This window comes from Phycodurus eques, chromosome 11 (assembly GCF_024500275.1).
Source record: "Phycodurus eques isolate BA_2022a chromosome 11, UOR_Pequ_1.1, whole genome shotgun sequence".
Classification (NCBI taxonomy): Eukaryota; Metazoa; Chordata; class Actinopteri; order Syngnathiformes; family Syngnathidae; genus Phycodurus; species Phycodurus eques.
Genome location: NC_084535.1, coordinates 7,282,664 through 7,301,256, shown reverse-complemented (window position 1 = coordinate 7,301,256; position 18,593 = coordinate 7,282,664). Strand labels below are relative to the sequence as shown.

The following is an 18,593-nucleotide window of genomic DNA, read 5'->3' as shown; positions in this document are numbered from 1 at the left end:
TGCACGGTATGTTGTCCTTACATAAACAGTATCTTTTACAAAAAATTTTTTATATATCATAGCATGCTTTTCTGTTTATTCTGTAATGTTTTGAGTGTGTTTATACAAAAGTATTAGTTTCCAATATTACAATATATGGTTATGTTGGTAATAAAACAATCACTTCAATGATAATAGAACTTAAAAGGACATGCAACTTGCAATTGGTAGTTTTTTTTTTTTTTTGGGGGGGGGGGGGGGGGGGGGGGATACCTTTATAGATATAATTGTTGTGTACATGTTTCATTTAACCCAATAGAAATGTCATTTTGTGAGATTTCTGTCATTTGTTATGTCATTTCATATACTCCTCATGTTCACGCATTCAAACATTAATGATGGCTATTTTTTTTTAAATGTGATGAGATTTGTAATAACTCACGTTTTGCAGAAGGTGGCAGTGTGGGATAGAATGCTAATGTTCCTCAGACTACAAAGGCTTTCTATAGAACTTGCACGCACACACCATAGTCAGTATAGAAATGTCATTTGTACCATGTGACTTCAAGTCAATCACAAAGGAGAGGTGATGATCATGTATAACTTGTCCTTGCTGATTGGCTGGAAGTAGTCACGTGCTTCTCTTTGCCTTATAGCGAGGCATGTAGCACCCATTTGAACTGACCAAAGATGGCCGAGTTGCCGCATGGCAAATAAATACCACGCGTTAAAAAAAAAAAACCTAGCTCAGAGTTCTTTTTTTCCCCTACTAGAAAAAGACAAGCTAAACACTTAACCAGTGGTCCTTACATGGCTTTTGTTGCCTTTATGCGAAGAAAAGAATACATTTAGGATGTACAAACGGCATAAAGACAAAAGTTGCACAAGTATTCCGCACTATGACCTTGCCTACTCGCACGTGTCACTGAACACGCTGATGGAATAAGCAAAAGGGAGGCTAAGGAGAAAACACATTGCGGTAAAGCACAAATTGTACAAAAATCCAAAGCGCAATGCTCCAGACACAAAACCAACAGTTCGCTGGACAGAAAAATGTGCTGATGACATCATCACGCGTGGCTGTAAACTCCAAAATAATTGGTGTCATTATGTATTGATAAGTTTGTGACTAAGAAGAAATTCAACATGAAGATTATCCAATATCTTCATTTTTCTTTTTAAACCAACCAGTCCATGAATTGCCATGTTGTTGTTTTTTGCTGAATTTACACAGAACAAACAGATTTTGTTTAATTAAGGAGGACAAACTCACTTAGTTCCCTTTTGTCCTTGCATCTTGATGTTTTAAAACACATACATTTTGCTTCCTAAATGTATAAAACACCTTCTCCATGAACGTCCAACCTTCCTGGTTTCGGAAGAGCGTGCACAAATAAAATAATAAATAGTCCATTGGTACCTGAGCGAGGACAAGATAGAGCACCTTTAAGTTAGAAAGCACCACCGGCGTGACGCCAGTGTTCATTTTTTTGTTTTTTGCTTTCAAATGTCCAAAAAAGTGTCACAAGCAAACGTTCCGCCGCTCTTTTTACATACTTGGTGTCCAGTCTAGGGCCTAATGACCAGTCCAGCTGAGCCTTAGTGATGAATTAGTGCAAATAAAAGTATGCGAGAGAGAGAGAGAGAGAGAGAGAGAGAGAGAGAGAGAGAGAGAGAGAGAGAGAGAGAGAGAGAGAGAGAGAGAGAGAAAGAGAGAGAGCGAGAGCGAGAGAGACTCCCTCTGTCTGGGAGATGTGCTCAGCAGTCTTTGGGGGTCTTTGGTGGTCTGTAGGGCAACACTGGTGCGGGTCTGAAACCGACAACACAAATCAAGTCTTCATTAGATCGGAAATAATGGAAAAAATAAAGAAAATAATCAGATCATTTACACACAATATAACAATATATATATGAGAAATAATAAAGATGTAAAATATAGATAATATTAGTAAAAAAAAAGATAAAACTCAAAAATATTTTCCCAATTGCGTTGTGCAGGTTATAGGCCACATTAAAAAGATTTTTTTAACCTGACATTTGAACAGGGGTGTGTAGACTTATCATGACCACTATAAATGTTCAAAACAAGAGCGCCGCCTCTCGCCTGAAGATAGCTGGGATAGGGTCCAGCACGCCCGCGACCCTTGTGAGGATAAAGCGGTACAGACAATGGATGGATGCATGGACGTTTGAAAAGAAACAAACTAATTCAAACTGTATTTTCTGTTCCCAAAACAAATGAAAGCAAACTATAACTATAGCAAAAATGTGTTTTTGCTCGAGTCAATTTTATTTCATTCATAATCTTTTTGAGTACAGTTGAGTTGTATTTCACTTTTTTAATACAATACATGCATTTGATCTTGTCGAATGGTTTGTTATCAAACATTTATGTAGGTACAATTTTCAGATCATTTATGTGCAAAAACTTTTAATTGAATCACTATTTAAGTACAGCTTCTCATTTTCCTATATTGACTTGCCGTGTTAAATATACTTTTTTTGAAGAGGCACTTTGAGTGAAAAGTTCAAGAACCACCGAGATAATGAACGATGGCGTCCAATAAAAATTGAGTGATGAGGTCCGGACCGACCTGAAGGGGAACGGGATGGCGGGTGGCGGCTTGGGCACAGTGGGGATCGGGATGGGCAGCGGTCCTCTCCCGGGGACGTGAAGGCCCGACACGGAGGCCCCGTGACCCAGGCGAGCTTTTCGGCCCAGCGGGTCGGCGGGAAGCGGCTTCTGGGGGGGACTCGGCTTGTCGAAGTCCTGCGGGTGACCAAGAAGTTTGGTGAAGATGTGACCTTGCGGAGTTGAGTTGGCGAGTCAGTGCCAGAATCTGGCCACACACAATGATGAAAACTCAAATTATTTTGAATGAAGTCTAGGATATGAGGTTCAAATTTGGTAGCAGTAAAATACACTCTCGAGTTCACTTGTGAAGGAAGCATGGAAATGACCCTGAAATGGCCGCCTTGAATCAAAATGGCTGATTTCCTGCTTCTATCCGGGCATAAGACTTTTTTGTGGGTCGACTCATGATAAACATGCCTACCAAAATTTGCGTTGCTCAGGGAAACTGATATTTTAAAGTTTTGTCTATTATTGGGAGTTATCAGATTTTGCTGCCACGTTCCACCCTCACACGGTAATGAAAAGGCACATTCCTCGCAATTGAGTGTCTAAAATACGTGGTAGAAATTTGGGAGTAATTGGACAAAATCAATTTTCTATTTCTGAAGTAACTCTGGAAATACAGGAGTCAAAATGCAAGGGTTAAGCGATTTTTTTTTATTTTTATTTTTTTAAATGGGTTTTTACATTATGATTTCTGGAAAACAAAAACAAAAACACAATGAGCATGCTGCTGTGTGCCACCGCTCACGCCCAGATACGTGCCGATGCAGATATATCCCCCGTAATAAACAGCCCTTCATTGTTTTTTCATTTCAGTGAAACCCTGCTACTAATAGTGTATATCTGCCAGTAATTGATAACCCCCCAAAAAGTTTATACTTTACTGCAATTGCCTTAAGATGCCAAAAGATGATGACAAAGGACAACTTTTGTCTCCTCACCTCACTTCAGCACCAAAATGGCACCAAATGGCACTAAAACAGTGAATAGAAGAGATTTTCAGTGAATAATGGAGAACAGGTTAAAAAAAAAGGGAAAATAATATATATATATATATATATATATATATATATATATATATATATATATATATATAAAAACTAATGGATATTTCATTTGATTTGAAATTGTGTACGAGTAGAACATCGATATGCAAATGAACACCCACAAAGCCCCTGGCAGGTTGGAGTGGTGGTGGTCTTAATTCAGCGTGAAGGATGGTGGCGCGGCGCGGGCGACGTGATCAAGACGTATGAGCTCTGTTGTAAAAGTGACAAATGGTGCAGCCTTTTGGACACAATGAGTTAATGTTGGCAAAGAGGTGACACTTCCCAGAGGGCTGCTCTTCATTCACCAGCGTGGCTGATGAAGAGCCCGAGAGCGAGCGGCGGCGGCAGCTCACCTGCTTTATAACAGACACTCGCTCGCCCACACTGTCGCAAAAATGTGTGGTCTGCGGCGCACTGCTGTCACAAAGAATACCGATCACTACAAAGAAAAGCGAATCAAGAATCCTCATCCCGATGTGATTTAGCAGCCAGAAACAAGAGCGGCCACGTTGACTACACGGCTCCCTGGAGAGCAGAGCGCCATCCAACAACAACATCAACGACGAGGCTTTAAAAGTTGCCTTGAATGTGGAAAATTGAAAGCGAAAAGAAAACATTAGAGGGACTGCATCATATTTTACCACGATTAATTGACATCCCTCGTAAAGTCAGTATATCGTAATGCTAAAAAACATTATTTTTCCTTTGTGAAAAATGCAGCTTAGTGAGTCAGTTGTGTAACTGTTCTTTGTGTGACTGTCTGTATTATACTGCCCCCAGGTGGCCAAGACGCACGCACCATAGGGAGCAGCACAATGTCCACTGAATTGAAGCAAAATTTGTGGCAAATACTGTTTAATTATTTTTATATTCTATTTCATTGTCATCCCTGTATGTTTTCATGAAGTACAATATTGCAGTGCTATTCTTATTTAAAAAAATATATATATTTTTTTTGAGAGGCTAAAAGCCTAGTCTAGAAAATGTTCTTCTTTTTTCCGGTGTTGATGCAATACGTTGCTGTTGCACCAACAGAACGTGCTGGCAAGGCAGCGACTGTTCTGCACAAAGACGTGATTGGCCTTTAAAGAAGCCTTTCCGAATCCAAAATATTAGCAGTGACAGCGGCGGCGTCACATCTCACAATAAGCGGCTAAACACATTTTCCTTTGAGGGTTGCCGCTCGGTTCGCCCTCGCTGCCCTTTTTATTGAATTTCTTATCGAATGTGTGACACGGCGTCTCTCTGCTTGATTAGAATCCGACCAATCTGCGACCTGCGCCTTGTTTTGACACGGCATTCTTTCTCAGGAGGCAGACAGCCGCCTTTCAGATGGCTTAAATGCGCATTTAGTCGGCTCGCCTCGGTGCGGTGCGTCTTGGGAAATCATCATCAAACGCTCGAGAGCATAGGTTTCACATCATCACCGTGCTCGCGATACAAAAGTCCTAAACTTGACACACTAAGTGAATTACACTTTGGGACAACGACTGAAGCAGTCGGCGGTGATTTATTCTCTCTGCTGCTTCCAATATGGCTGATTCGGCAAACCTGGTGAGGAGGGGGAGGAAGGGGACGAGGGGTTGTTATCAGCAGGAAGGTGCATTCGCTTGTTGGGCAAGCACGCAGAATGCAGAGCAGCAATGCGCACTTTCTGGGTTACTGCATTCTTTAATTTGATTGATTTCCTTGGTCTCCATCTAGAATTGGCAACGGAGGAGTTGAGTCACATTCAAAGGAGAACTTAAAGGGGACTGGAAAATAGTGTTGTGTAATGTACCTATGTGCCAAATACACAGCGTAGAGTTTGAACTGCTGCCTCCACGGGTTTTTGTGCTTTTAACTGTCTTTACGGGCACTCGCTTTTCCTCCCCCAGTGTTTCCATATCAGGACATCCTGTATTATGAAAAATTGTGTTTGGTCACGTCCATGCATATTGACTTAGTTGTGGTGTACTGATTTAAAAGAGAAAAATGAGAATTAATAAAAGGTCGGAGTGAATCTTTTATGCCTCTGTGGTCTGTTTTGAATCATCCTCACATTTCACACGTCCCCAAATGCAGCATCAAGAGAGCTCTTCCTGTTTTTCCCCCCATACAGCTAAAATGCAACCCGGACACAAATAACAGCATTTTTCTCGAGGGATCCTCTGCCGAATTGGCAACTATGGCCTAAAAAATTGGAAATAAAAAGTCTAATTTGGAACAGTCACATTTTTAGGCTCTTCCGAAGACATGATTTTAATGTTGCCTTCCAGAAAATCATCACTCATACTGTATAAAATATGCACAAAGTTTGCAGCATACAGTGAACGTGTTTCTGGAGCGGAATTACGTCCCAGAGTCACTCACAATAAATACAATTCCATGATATAGCGATAGACCATATAATTAAAAAAATAAAAAATAAAATGTTGTATCACTTCCACGCTTTAAACACATCTAAACTTGTTAAACACACTTAAAACACATTGTAAAAGTATTTGTACATTCATTTGGATATAAAAAGTCAGGAAAATGGATAGAAAATACCATAAGTATTATTATGTCTGTGTATGCATAAGCCTTTAAGAGGCGGGGCCTGGTGGGGTGGTATGTGACATCTGCAAGTCTGCGTGTGAGTGCCTGGGCGTGAGCTGTGGCCATCACTGTGATCACTGTGTTTTACTGTTCTCCCTGCATTCAAACAGCGCCTGTGCCTCTTCTTTCCCACATGCGAGGGTATTACAGTGAGTAACTATACTATAAAAAGCATTAAAAAATGATTGGTTAAAAAAAAAAAAAAAAAAAATCTAGCAGGAATACAAGCAATTCGTTCTTGTAAACATACCTGGCCCAGTCGGTAGGACACGGGCTGGCGGGGCAGACTGAAGAAAGGCGGCACGCCGGGCGGCGACGGAGTGCTGTCATGGCGCTGGGCCGGAGGCAGCCTGTGTCGGGCGGGCAGAGGAGGCAGGGTGGGCTGGCCTACGCTGAGCGACACGGGCATGGGCTGGCTGATGTGCAGCGGCTGGTAGAGCGGCAGGCGGCGCAGGCTGTGCGAGTGGAACTTGTGCGCCGGGAGCAGGGGCTCGGCACTCAGGAGGGACGGCTAGGCAGAGAAGCGTAACATCAGTTTTGTGATTGACACGTCATATTTTGAAACTAAAGATCCTTTTTTGCTGTGCATGGGATGGAAACTGCTTTAAATGTAAAGCATAAACTATTAATTGCTGCTAACTTCTACATGTGGACGCAGAGCCCAGAATGTGGGCATCTGAAGTCCTTCACATCTGACCGCTCACCAGTTACAATAGGTGTGCTGCAGGACTCCGTCCTGGGGCTCCGGAACTGCATCATAAACACCGCCACCCCCTCTGCCTCATGTTTCATAAATTAAATATTCATCTCCATTGCTTTGCAGATGACACCCGGCTCTCCCTTTCGTGCAAACCAAACAACTTATTTCCACTCTCCTCCCTCATCACATGCTTGTCTGAATCAAACTCAGCGCAAACTCTCTTAAACTGAACAGTGACAACACAGAAGTTCTCATTGGCACCAAATGCACACTAAAATCTAAACTCGACAGTTTCTCCTACGATAGCTCCTACGTTTTCCCCTCCCTTCAGGTTAAAAGTCTGGGTGCCATTCACTCATATTGAAATTCCTATCATTCCATTCTCATAGGCGGCACGGTGGCCGACTGGTTAGAGCGTCTGCCTCATAGTTCTGAGGACTGGGGTTCAATCCCCGGCCCCGCCTGTGTGGAGTTTGCATTTTCTCCCCGTGCCTGCGTGGGCACTCCGGTTTCCTCCCACCTCCCAAAAACATGTATGGTAGGTTCATTGAAGTCTCTAAATTGCCCCTAGGTGTGAATGTGAGTGCGAATAGTTGTTTGTTGATGTGTGCCACAGTCAAAATGTGTGTGTGTGTGTGTGTGCGTGTGTGTGTTGTGGTACTTTGATACTTTGCCAGATTTAGCAGGCCTGATGATAAAAATGTCAGATCCTCATTTGGGCTTTCGTGTAAAATTTCCAGTACATCACCACGGCAACTTGGAGATGAAAGAACTGGACTGCAATTGGATGTATTTATTTAAAAAAAAATAAAAAAAAAAAAAAAAAAAAAAAAAAAAAAGTTCCAGCCTGTCTTCAAAAGTCAAATGATCTAAGATGACATCATGAAGTTGGGTACACACAACTCCACTTATGTGAACTAGTGGATGTCATAAAAGTTTACAACATTAAAGGTGACTTTCGAAAAAGTTGCAGCTCGGTTCCAGAACACACCAATGAACACACACACACACACACATACACACATCAGCTAACACATCCCAGAGCCGTCCATAACAAATTCTGCGTGTCGTTATCGAAACGTGTTTTCATTGTCTGCTGCCAACATCCATCACCTCTGGTGGCTCACAATTAAAGAAGCTTTTAGGAGCTCATCTTAATGGAATGTGTCTCTGTCAACTTCATTATGATTTCTTTTTAAGGGAGGCTGAATCAATGAAACACTTCCACGTCAGCGGGTCAACAAAGCGCACGATCCGAAATGGATCGGATGAGAAAGACTCACCTTGTAAATGCTGGCTCCACAGGGTTTAGGAGGAGGTTTACGTTGTGGGAACGGTCTGCACATGGACTGGGTCCTGGCAGGGCTGGTGGGTCTCTTGGCCTCGATGGATCTGTAAGTGCAGCAAAAGGCCATAACACATGATCAACATACTTTATACTATGTTATGCTATGTTATGAATGCAACTCTATTGTGGGAAATACAGCATTTTTATGATTAAAGCAACAGTAGGTTAAAAGTTTCTTTTTTTTTTTTTTTTTAGTTTCAGGACTCCCTTAACAATTGTGAAATGGAATTATTTCAGTCTTGAAAGAAACATTAACTTGTGCAGGTAAGCTACTACAAGTAACTTTAATAAAACAAAGTAAATAAATCATTAATAATAACTTCAGTGTCATTATATTTTATTTATGAAATGTAATTAATTCAAATGTTTTTCAAATTAGCACGGGCACTAACAACTGTGCATTTTTATTATTGTTGTTAAACATGTATTTTTATTTGAATGTTATGAGTAAAACATTAAATTTTGTAACATTTGTATAAAACCCTTTCGTCTGATCTAGGTATTATCAATATTGAAATTATTTATTAAATGATATGTAAATAAATATAAAATATATAGAATATATTTACTTCAGAAATGTTTACGTAATTATCGTTAAGTATTATTTAAACAAAAACTAAAATATTATGAAGTCTAGTGCTGCATTTGTAAAATTGTATAGAAATATAAATATATATATAAATATATATATAAAACATCTTCTGTTTTATGTGCACATTACTCCATTGTTAGCTTAATAGTATAGTCACATTTGAATGTTTTCAGAAAACAAGAAAAACCTTTAAGCAAGTATGTTCGTATTTTTTATTGACTTGGTAAGTAAGTTAAAAATGACTTGCACACTTATGCTATTTGGCTAAAAACATATGTAATATAATAAAATACATTAGGTGAATGTCTGTGTATTTTTATAGATGTAACATAATACTGTAAGTTATATACAGTCAAAGGAAAATATATTAGACCACCCTTGTTTCTTCAGTGTTTTGTTCATTTTTAGTACCTGGTACAACTAAATATACATTTGTTTGGACAAATATAATAATGACAACAAAGGTATAATTTAAGAGATGATATCCATTTTACATGGTTTTCTTGATAGTAACCAACATCACTTGGAATATAATAAAGCTTAAGCATGTCAAATAGGAAATAAAGCATTATGGAATCAGCTATATTTTGTCATGTTCATTGTATTCTTCAGGTAATATACCTTTAATGGTACCAGACATTAAAATGAAATGAAATTGAAGAAAAAAGTGGTCTGACAATTTTTATTCTGTGACTGACTGTATATATATTAGTATATAATTTAACAAAAGACATATTTACATTTATGTATTCATTATTAGATTTATCCAGCCATCCATCCATTTTCTGAGCCACTTATCCTCACAAGGCTCGCGGGAGTACTGGAACCTATCTCAGCTATCAATAAGCAGGAGGCGGGGTACACCCTGAACTGGTTGCCAGCCAATCGCAATTATTAGATTTAAATATTCTTAAATATGCTGCAAAACTGCCAAAACCAAGTAAGCACAGTAGATAGAGACAACCTTCTCTCCTGTTTTGTTTTTATGGGATCACCTGAGCTTCTCCAAGGTGCTCTTCCTGTGGGTGAAGAGCAGTCGCAGCAGCGTCTTCCTCTTGAGGAAGACGAGGCCGCTGGCCAGCAGCAGGCCACTCATGGTCACCAGGACGGCCACGATGAGCAGCACGCCGTCGGCTGACGCCACATACGACAACACACACATTAATGCACACACGTCTACGGCCACACGACGAAGAGAAGACACGCGCAGAGTGTTAAAAGCGGGTCGTCTTTTCACTGTGAGTCATATTCTTCGGAAAGACTGCGCGGTGTAATTCACAGCCGAGGGCAATTGGGAGTTGTGTTATTCCAGGAAAATCATAGCGGAACAGCGAGGAAAAAGATGTAAAACATAACAGCTGCGGCCTAGAAATGAAATCATTGCATCAAGCTACCTGCCAATCTTGTCGGCCCGCTGTCGATGCTTCCGCCGAAGCCGGCCCCTTCGCAGAATGGGGGCGCCCAGTGTGCTTCGCAGTGGCAGTTCTTCTTGTTGTTGCACACCTGCAACGGTGGACATAACAATGTGTTACACATGTGAACCCCCGTTTATTGTGGGGGATGGGGATAATCTGGGATATAGAGACATTATTTGCTTTTATACTTTGACCCCTCCCACATGCTTTAAACACATTTAAACTTATTAAAAACACATAAAGGGTTTGCACCCCCCCCCTCACTTCTGCTTGACAGATAAGTTTATCACCTCTTTTTGATTTTTAACTGATTATAAAATAAAACACCAACCTGATAACAATTAGAGTTATATTGACACTCCATCACAAATAGTTCATGCTACCAATGAAGCAGCTGTGGCTAACAGCAGCTTGTTTACAGTGCTAATGCTACCTTAGTTGTCCTTGCGCTGCTATTTTGTTGAAGCCGGAAATGCGTTCTCTCTCACTATCACAACCACGCACAATTGTATGCAAGTATGAATGGCCATGTTTGAGGGATTAGTGAAGTGAGGCTATATTCAATCCATGCTAACATTAACACTGCAATTTTCCCCTTTATGGTTCCATGCAGTTGCCAAAATCAGGGTGCCAAAAAGTGGTATGACAGTTAATTATGTGTCATTCACAAAAATGTACAATTTAAAAAAACATAGCTTGGAGTGAACAAATGTGGCTGTAAGTCAAATGATAGAAAAAACATGTGCAAAAGGGAGTCCAGCCCTTGTAACCGAGAGGGGACTTCCCACCGATCCAAGAGGATTCCCGAGTGAGCTGTCATCGTGATGTTGGAAGGAGGAGCAGGGAGGTAACTGAGGGACTGAGGGGGAGTTGTGCAGCTGCACACTGGATGGATGCTGGATGTTGCTCTGGGTTAGCGAGGTTAAAATGCACAACGAGGGAGGTTTGATGAGCGGCAGTTTTATGTCTTGATGACCAGAGCCAATCTAAGCATGGCTCCTCCTACAGTTGTCGAGCGAATGCTAACAAGAATGTGACACGTGAGCATTAAGTCAAAATCTGCTCAAATATACAGTGGCACCTTGGCTTACAAAAACATTTATATTATTTTTTTTAATAAAGAAAAATAGCACTGTAATACATAAAAAAACAATAAAATCTCATGTTAAGAAACTGGTTTTATAAAACTGTTTTAAAAATGTTTTTGCTTTGACAAACTATCATGATTTAATTCCCTGAACCCATTCAAACAGGAAAAAGACGAAAACAAGGAGGGTATAAAGTTGGCTCAACATGCTTCTAATTTGCCCAGCAACCCCAAACTGATTAAACTGACAATTTGCTCAAGAGTCAGTCAGAGTGTAAGACAGGCTGCGGCCCCAAATATTGAGTTTCCCGCTAGTTTGCACTCACCCCACGTCCGTTGCACTTTCCCGAGCACTCGTGCACGCCGAAGACGCTGACGTTCTGGCATTGGCGATTCAGACACACCTGTCAAGAGGGGGAACACAGATTGAAGCATTTTGGTTGAACCCCCGTTAAATTGCGGTTATTTTTCACAGAGAGCGCATATGGCTGGGAGTATTGTTGTATGCCGTTTGTATGTGTTGCTGCTCCTTGCGTGTCTTAAAGTAGCAGCTGTTTGAAGTTTTATAAGTACCGTAACATCGATACTCATTTCCGTTAGCCCGTCAATGGCATTTCACATCATATGTTAGCATTAAGCTAGTGGACATGCATTAGACGAAATTACATGGTTTGGTTGAACATTTTAGTGAATACATTCACAAAGTGTAATTCTATTTTGTTTAATGTGTCAGTTTTGGATTAAACTTTAACTGTGAGTGATAAATAAACAACTTGAAGCAAGCACGCTTCGCCTCTGTGCGAGTGAGTCTTCATTTCCTCAAAGTGATGTTATACGATACGGCTACTATTTCTTGACAACGAGAGAGTGAGAACAGGTGCTTTAATACTTTGAAAAGTGTTTCAATAGGTTTAGTAGGTTTTAATTACTTTAAATGTGTTTAAAGTCTGTGGGAGAGGTTTTCAACTATTGCGGGTGGGTCTGGAATGTATAATCAGGGGTTCACTGTACAATCTTTAGAATAAAAATAATTTGGAATACTTCTTTGCATTTCATGCTAACTCACCCTCCCGTCTCCACATTTGGTGCCAGCCAGAACAAGACCGGGATCTGGCATGTCATCTCCCAGGTAAACATGCGTCCCTCGACATAGGATGCGACCCCCCACCTGGAGTGGGATGTTGGTTTCGATGGAAACGGCGTTGGTGCCAATCACTGGCCGGTTGGCGCCGCCCTGGCACTGGATTTTACCACACTTTGCATCCCTGGATATAGCAAACACATAAGACAAAAACAAAACTACTATTTAGATATGGATGTAGGGAAATACATCTTGTCCATCACAAGCTGCTGAAAAACTGCTGAGATGCCGTGCTTTTTTACATTGGGGGTACCAACCTCCAAAACACTTATTGGTGGTTTATACCCACTTATTCAAAACATTTTTGGCTTAAAAAAATCCCCAAATACACACACACATATATATATTCCAATGCAATTATAATGGACATCAATTATCCTCGGATATTCGCTAGCGGCGGTCCACTGTACTTAGTTCCCTGGGAGCTGGGTTAATTCAGTATTTAGATTTTTTCATGTGTCTTGCTTGCTTAGTGTTTCTGGAAAACTACTGCCTTGCCTCCCTGCTTCCCTGTGCTGGGGTCCTTCACTTTTGCCAGCAACATCACCACACAACCCTGACCCCCACTTGTCTGTTTTCAAAATCAATGCGGCCCTTGAGCACAAAGATCGTTTGTCCAGCCCTGCTCTAACCCCACCTGTGCAGCTGCAGAGCCCCCACCTTGCATCGCATTTGGCAAAGGAGCCTTTGGAATCCTTCCCACAGTTCCCGTAAGGATCCCCTGCGGAGTTGACTCGCTCAAAGCAGATCCCCGGGGCTGGCTTGGCTCCTGCACACAAGACGGCACGGGTTCAAAAATAACTGACATGAAGAGCAGTGTTCAAAGTCCGAAGTACAAAAAAATAAACCGACCTGGACCCCATAGGGTGATGCACTGCTGCTCGTGCGTCTGACAGATGCCGTTGTAGCAGTAGCCCTCCACGACGTGACAGGCGTGGCCGTCATGGAGATAAACGTTGGCCGGGCAGTGAGGGTCGGCGCCAGTGCAGAACTCTGGCAGGTCGCAGGAGTTGCCGGACTCGCGACACATGGTGCCTGCTGGTTTGAGCTGGAAAAATGAAACATGAGAGCTTTGGACATGAGACTGAGGAGGGCTGCAATTCGTTGTTCAGTCTTTCACATATATGGCATACTATGATTAAACAATGCTTAGCAAATGTAATAGACCGGTGTTTTCCCCACCTTTAAACAACCAACGAACATATTTTACATCAGAAAAATGTCACACACACGTCAAACAAAAATGGCACAAAAAGTGTTACATTGCATATGGGGGATTGGGACAGAGTCCTGCAACGAATAGCAAAAAGTAATCATCCCCCCACCCAAAAACGTCTACAATTGTCTGTACTTGTCACAAGACGGCAGCAAAGCACTACCTTTGTATAAATTTAGCCCCCAACTCACTTCAACATAGTTCTTTGGCACTAAGATGCTACGAGATGATGCCAAAGCAACATTTCTATTGATTTCTCATGACCACAAAACAGCAAATAACAGAGAATAGGCTTAAACAACAACACTACACAGTATACGGAAATAATGATGATCTTGTCTCAATTTACGCAAATTTTACATTGACACCTTATGCTCTCGCCATGGCACAGTGATTGGGAATCACTGTGGTAGATCCCAGTCCAATGTAAGGTTAATACAAATCTTTTGTAATGCTTAATACGCCAATATTTAGAAGCTCTCTAACCCAAATAGATTTTTAATGCTGAAATATAATTATGAATTTCAAAATTTACCATTTCATACAAACGCATGAACAATGACTAAAACACCATCTTGATTAATGTTATATTAGTTATTTACTAACATTTCATGTGTTGAAATTTGCTTTGTGAACCTAAACCCTCAAATTATATATATAAAAAAATCTGTATGTGTGCACCCACTTTAGAGAGCAGCATTTGTCAACGTCAAGCAAGTGAGTTCAAGCGTAAACGTTACCTGGCAGTCTTCACAGCACTGTCCGTGGGCACACACGGCATCTCCTTTCAGTGTGCACGTGGTGGCGTTGCAGCACGGATTCAAACATTCCTTAGGGGAGGAAGCGGAAAGACCACAAGCTGAAGGATAGCTGCATTTAAAAGACAATATCAGCCGTCCTACTTGTAATATCGGTTTGTCGCTGATGCTTGATGAAGCACAAAAAGACCAAGCACTCAGCGTTAAAAGACAAGCCTGGTTTAAAATCAAGGTAGACTGTCCAGAGAGTGGCAAAAAAACAACACTTAATTTCTTGCTTCCATTTCCAACACCGTACCTTTGTGAAGCAACCAAAATAAAATTATAGCGTGGACTGGACATACAGTGGATATAAAAAGTCTACACACCCCTATTCAAATGCTGGGTTTTTATGATATAAAAATAGAGACCAAGATAAATCAATGTTTTTTTTTTTTTTTTTTTAAACAGGTCCATCAAAACATTACTTTTTGTGAAACTTGTCCAAAAACCTGAAGCCTGGACCTGATCTCCATACTGGAGGACCGTCTCTTGTTAAGAGAAAAGATGGCAATTTCTCGGGATCTTACCTTTACAACTACATGGGGTCTCATATGTTTTGGATTTGGGACTTGTGGAGCCCTTGTGGGGGTTGAAGAAGACCTAAATTGGGTGTAGCGGGCCTCCCTCTCTCTGGGGATCTTCAAGTATGATGTGACATAAACTGACTTGGTCTACGGTGAATGGGATTTTTCAAGGAAAAGATTCTCCACGGTGACACGACCAACCCCCACTCCAAGGAGAACCCGAGAGGGGAGTAGTGCTGCTTTTTATCTTTTATTAGATGCCAAAACACATCAGCTTTATTTCTCCAAGTCATGCACTCCACCGTCACGCGAAAGAATTAACTCGATTTTTAGTGGTCTAAGTGTGGATGTTTGGTGGGTCTCGGAGGCAACGGAGAGAAGTGTTGCAGTCTGACAGCTGAGAGGAGGTAGACTGTTTTTCTCTCAGCCATGACAGAAGCCTTTTTCTTTAGAGAGGACATGAAAGGCGGCTTTCATCTCCTCGTGAGAGTTTGTCTCCACATCAAAGAGGCAGTGACATGACGCACAAATTACACTTGACCAGACTGTCGACAATTTTTCCCATTGGAAAAAGAGCAGTGCCTTGACAGATGAGTGTATGTCATTCCGTGACCAAGCTCGGAACGCAATTTACTCAGAGAGTGGAACCTCGGTTTACGAATGACCTGGTTTACGAACAATTTTTGAAAAGAAATATTACCTCGGGTTACACACTATTTTCAGTGCACGAACAGTCTTGGCATGACCTCGGATAGCTCAGAATCTTGTGCAAGATCTCTGCGATATCTTGTAAAATTCAAATTTATTTACAATTTGAAAAAAAATCATGTTACACCTTTAAACTACACTTTTTTTTCTACATTAAAAAAATCAAAATAAAAAAAAAAAAAAAAAAAAAAACAGTGTGCCACCATTATGACTGGATGCTAAACCCAACAAAATTTGTGAAATACCCTCATAAGCTACATTAGCTATACAGTATCTGCACAAACGCATTACATCTGAAATTCTGCCTCTATGAAGATTATAATGCAATTTTTTAATGGCACTGTCAAAAACCTTGATTATTGTGAACTGCACTATATCTCATTGGAGGTGTTTCTAATATTCTGGTTGCCTTATGCGAGTAGAGGAAGAATCCTCAAGGCATTTTTGGACACTCCATTTCTTGAGTGAATAATGCATGACCGCTAATGACCAGCAGCCGTGCGTCTTTGGAGGTGCGGATCGAAATTAGAACTGTTCGGCCTCGAGGGAGGTCCGCGCTTTACGGGGTAGTGGGGGGGGGGGGAGGGGGGCAGTTCATTTTTAAAAAAGCAAAAACGCAATGATGATCAATGATTGACTGAAGCCTTTGTCATATGTGCCCGAGACGCCATCCTAAGAGACGAGCGGCTGCAGTCATACGTCGACTAGGTGCCCTGCAGTGTGTGTAAATCTGTGTGTGTGTGTGTGTGTGTGATGGATTCACGCATCACGCGTTTATTTCAGCCCGGACCCGATCAAACATTTGCTCTTTGTCACACCACCGGAGAGCGACTTGATGAATGTTCCTGTGACTGGGAAATGACACCCGCGCGATAGCCTGTCACACCATTGACTGAGCACCAGGCGGTGGGGCACGCAGAAGGTGCGATGGAAGGAAACTACTTGGAAAGGACAAGTCGAGTGGCGAGCTGTGCTTTTAGATGTTTTTAAAAAAATATATATACATTAACATGAAGTCACAATGACAGTGTAAAAGTGAGGGGAAACTTTAAAAAGTTGACATTAAACAGTAAAAGTTTGAGATGATATATGACATCGATGCTAATTTCCATTGGCCCGTTTACGGCATTTCGCATTATAAATTAAATAGCATGAAACTAACGGTCTTTCGTTAGAGGAAATTATATGGCTTGTCTTTATACTTGTATACAGTTAGGTCATTTTACTTATTATTGTTTTATTATAGAGAAGTAAACGTGACTTTATAATTGTATGGCAGGTAAGTAGTTTTACTTTTTTTATTTTTCAGAATTACCGTAACACCTATGCTAATTTCTGTTAGGCTGTCTACAGCGTTTAGCATTACATAATAGCAGGGACCTAACAGACTTTTGTAAAAATTATGTCTTGTCTTTGTACTTGTATACAGTTGACACATTTAACTTATTTTTGTTTTAGTATAAAATGGTTAACCTGTCTGTATACTTCTATGAAAGTTAAGTATTTTTACTTTCAGTTTTATTATACAGTGGTAAAGCTGATTTTATAATATATATGACAGCTCAGTTGTTTTACTTTTCTTGTTTGTTTAAGGTTTATAATTAGCGCGACGTTAGCCAGTCTATGGCATTCCACATTAAGCTACCAAAGTTAACTTTCGTTAGATGACATTATATGGTTTGGTTGACCATTTGGGCCTTTAGATATACAATGTTTATTTTTCCTCTTGTTTCTGTATTCACTTTTCCAATAATCTTGAACTGGGAGTGACAAATAAACAGCTTGAAGCGAGCAGATTTTTCAGTGTCTGGAATGTATCCCCTCGCGATAAACGGGGGTTCACTGTCATACTTGACTGTTTCCCCGAATAAATATTGAAACTGGCACAGTGTTCGAACTTACCTCAAGCTCTCCGCAGTCACACTCCTCCCCTTCCTCTACGTAGCCGTTGCCGCACTTCTGGCCCCCGTAGAGCACCTTGACCTCTGGCATGTTGTACAGACACATGCCCACGCCTTTCTCCAGACTGGCTGCGAGGTCCTTCTTGCTGCACGTGCTGAACACCGTTGGGAACGGATATCTAGCAGGGGCGGGAGGAGTTGAGACAAGGTTGATGACCGTTTAGGAAAGAGGAAGACTGATGATGCAGAATTCAATATGTTATTACTATTCGTGTGAGCTGCAGTCCAATACAGCACATTTTTAATGTTCATGAATCCAAAACAACCCATTAAATTTCACTGTGAGCAATCTCTTTGTGCATTACACACGGTGTTCGATCGTTTGTTTTAGCGATGGAGTTTCTATATTATATAGTTAACTCCTATAAGTTCATGGTTCACCGTTTACAAATTTGCAGATTTTTGGGGGGAACTTAAACTCTTGTACTTACTGAAAAACTTGCTTATTTCCTTCACAATATGTACAGTATTTTCTTTATATTTTATGCATTTTTTTGTATTTTAAATATACTTAATGTTTACAATGTGTTTAAGAAGTGTTTTTAATTAGTTTAAATGCATTTAAAGAATGTGTGAGAGGTAAAACGACTGTATATGACGAAAAAATGTCGCTGACTTTAACCTATTGTGTTTGGGTCTACGGTTTCCCCCGCGATAAACTGGGGTTCACTGTATTGCATTATGGCGAGCAGTTCAGGTTGTACCCCACCTCTCGCCCAGAGTCAGCTGGGATAGGCTCTAGCACGCCCACAACCCGAGTGACTATAAGCAGTACCGGAAAATTGATGGACACGATACATGAGAAAAGAAAACAGCAAACCCAAGTCCATCATAACATTTGTTTCCATTTAACAA

The 18,593-nt window shown here is 40.9% G+C and overlaps 1 protein-coding gene across 2 annotated transcripts in view; it reads right to left on the bottom strand.

Moving 5' to 3' along the window:
- Positions 1 to 776: 776 nt before the first annotated feature.
- adam12b (ADAM metallopeptidase domain 12b) overlaps positions 777 to 18,593 on the bottom strand; it is a 65,272-nt gene continuing 47,455 nt past the window's right edge. For both annotated transcript variants that reach the window (XM_061690513.1, XM_061690514.1), the window contains 12 exons: positions 17,680 to 17,857; positions 14,486 to 14,575; positions 13,382 to 13,577; positions 13,190 to 13,298; positions 12,455 to 12,653; positions 11,715 to 11,792; positions 10,281 to 10,389; positions 9,882 to 10,020; positions 8,230 to 8,338; positions 6,497 to 6,757; positions 2,574 to 2,749; positions 777 to 1,789 (listed from right to left, as the gene is read on the bottom strand). In XM_061690513.1, the coding sequence (XP_061546497.1) occupies positions 1,738 to 1,789; positions 2,574 to 2,749; positions 6,497 to 6,757; positions 8,230 to 8,338; positions 9,882 to 10,020; positions 10,281 to 10,389; positions 11,715 to 11,792; positions 12,455 to 12,653; positions 13,190 to 13,298; positions 13,382 to 13,577; positions 14,486 to 14,575; positions 17,680 to 17,857 (1,696 nt within the window). In that variant the 3' untranslated portion in view covers positions 777 to 1,737. The remainder of the gene's footprint in view (positions 1,790 to 2,573; positions 2,750 to 6,496; positions 6,758 to 8,229; positions 8,339 to 9,881; positions 10,021 to 10,280; positions 10,390 to 11,714; positions 11,793 to 12,454; positions 12,654 to 13,189; positions 13,299 to 13,381; positions 13,578 to 14,485; positions 14,576 to 17,679; positions 17,858 to 18,593) is intronic.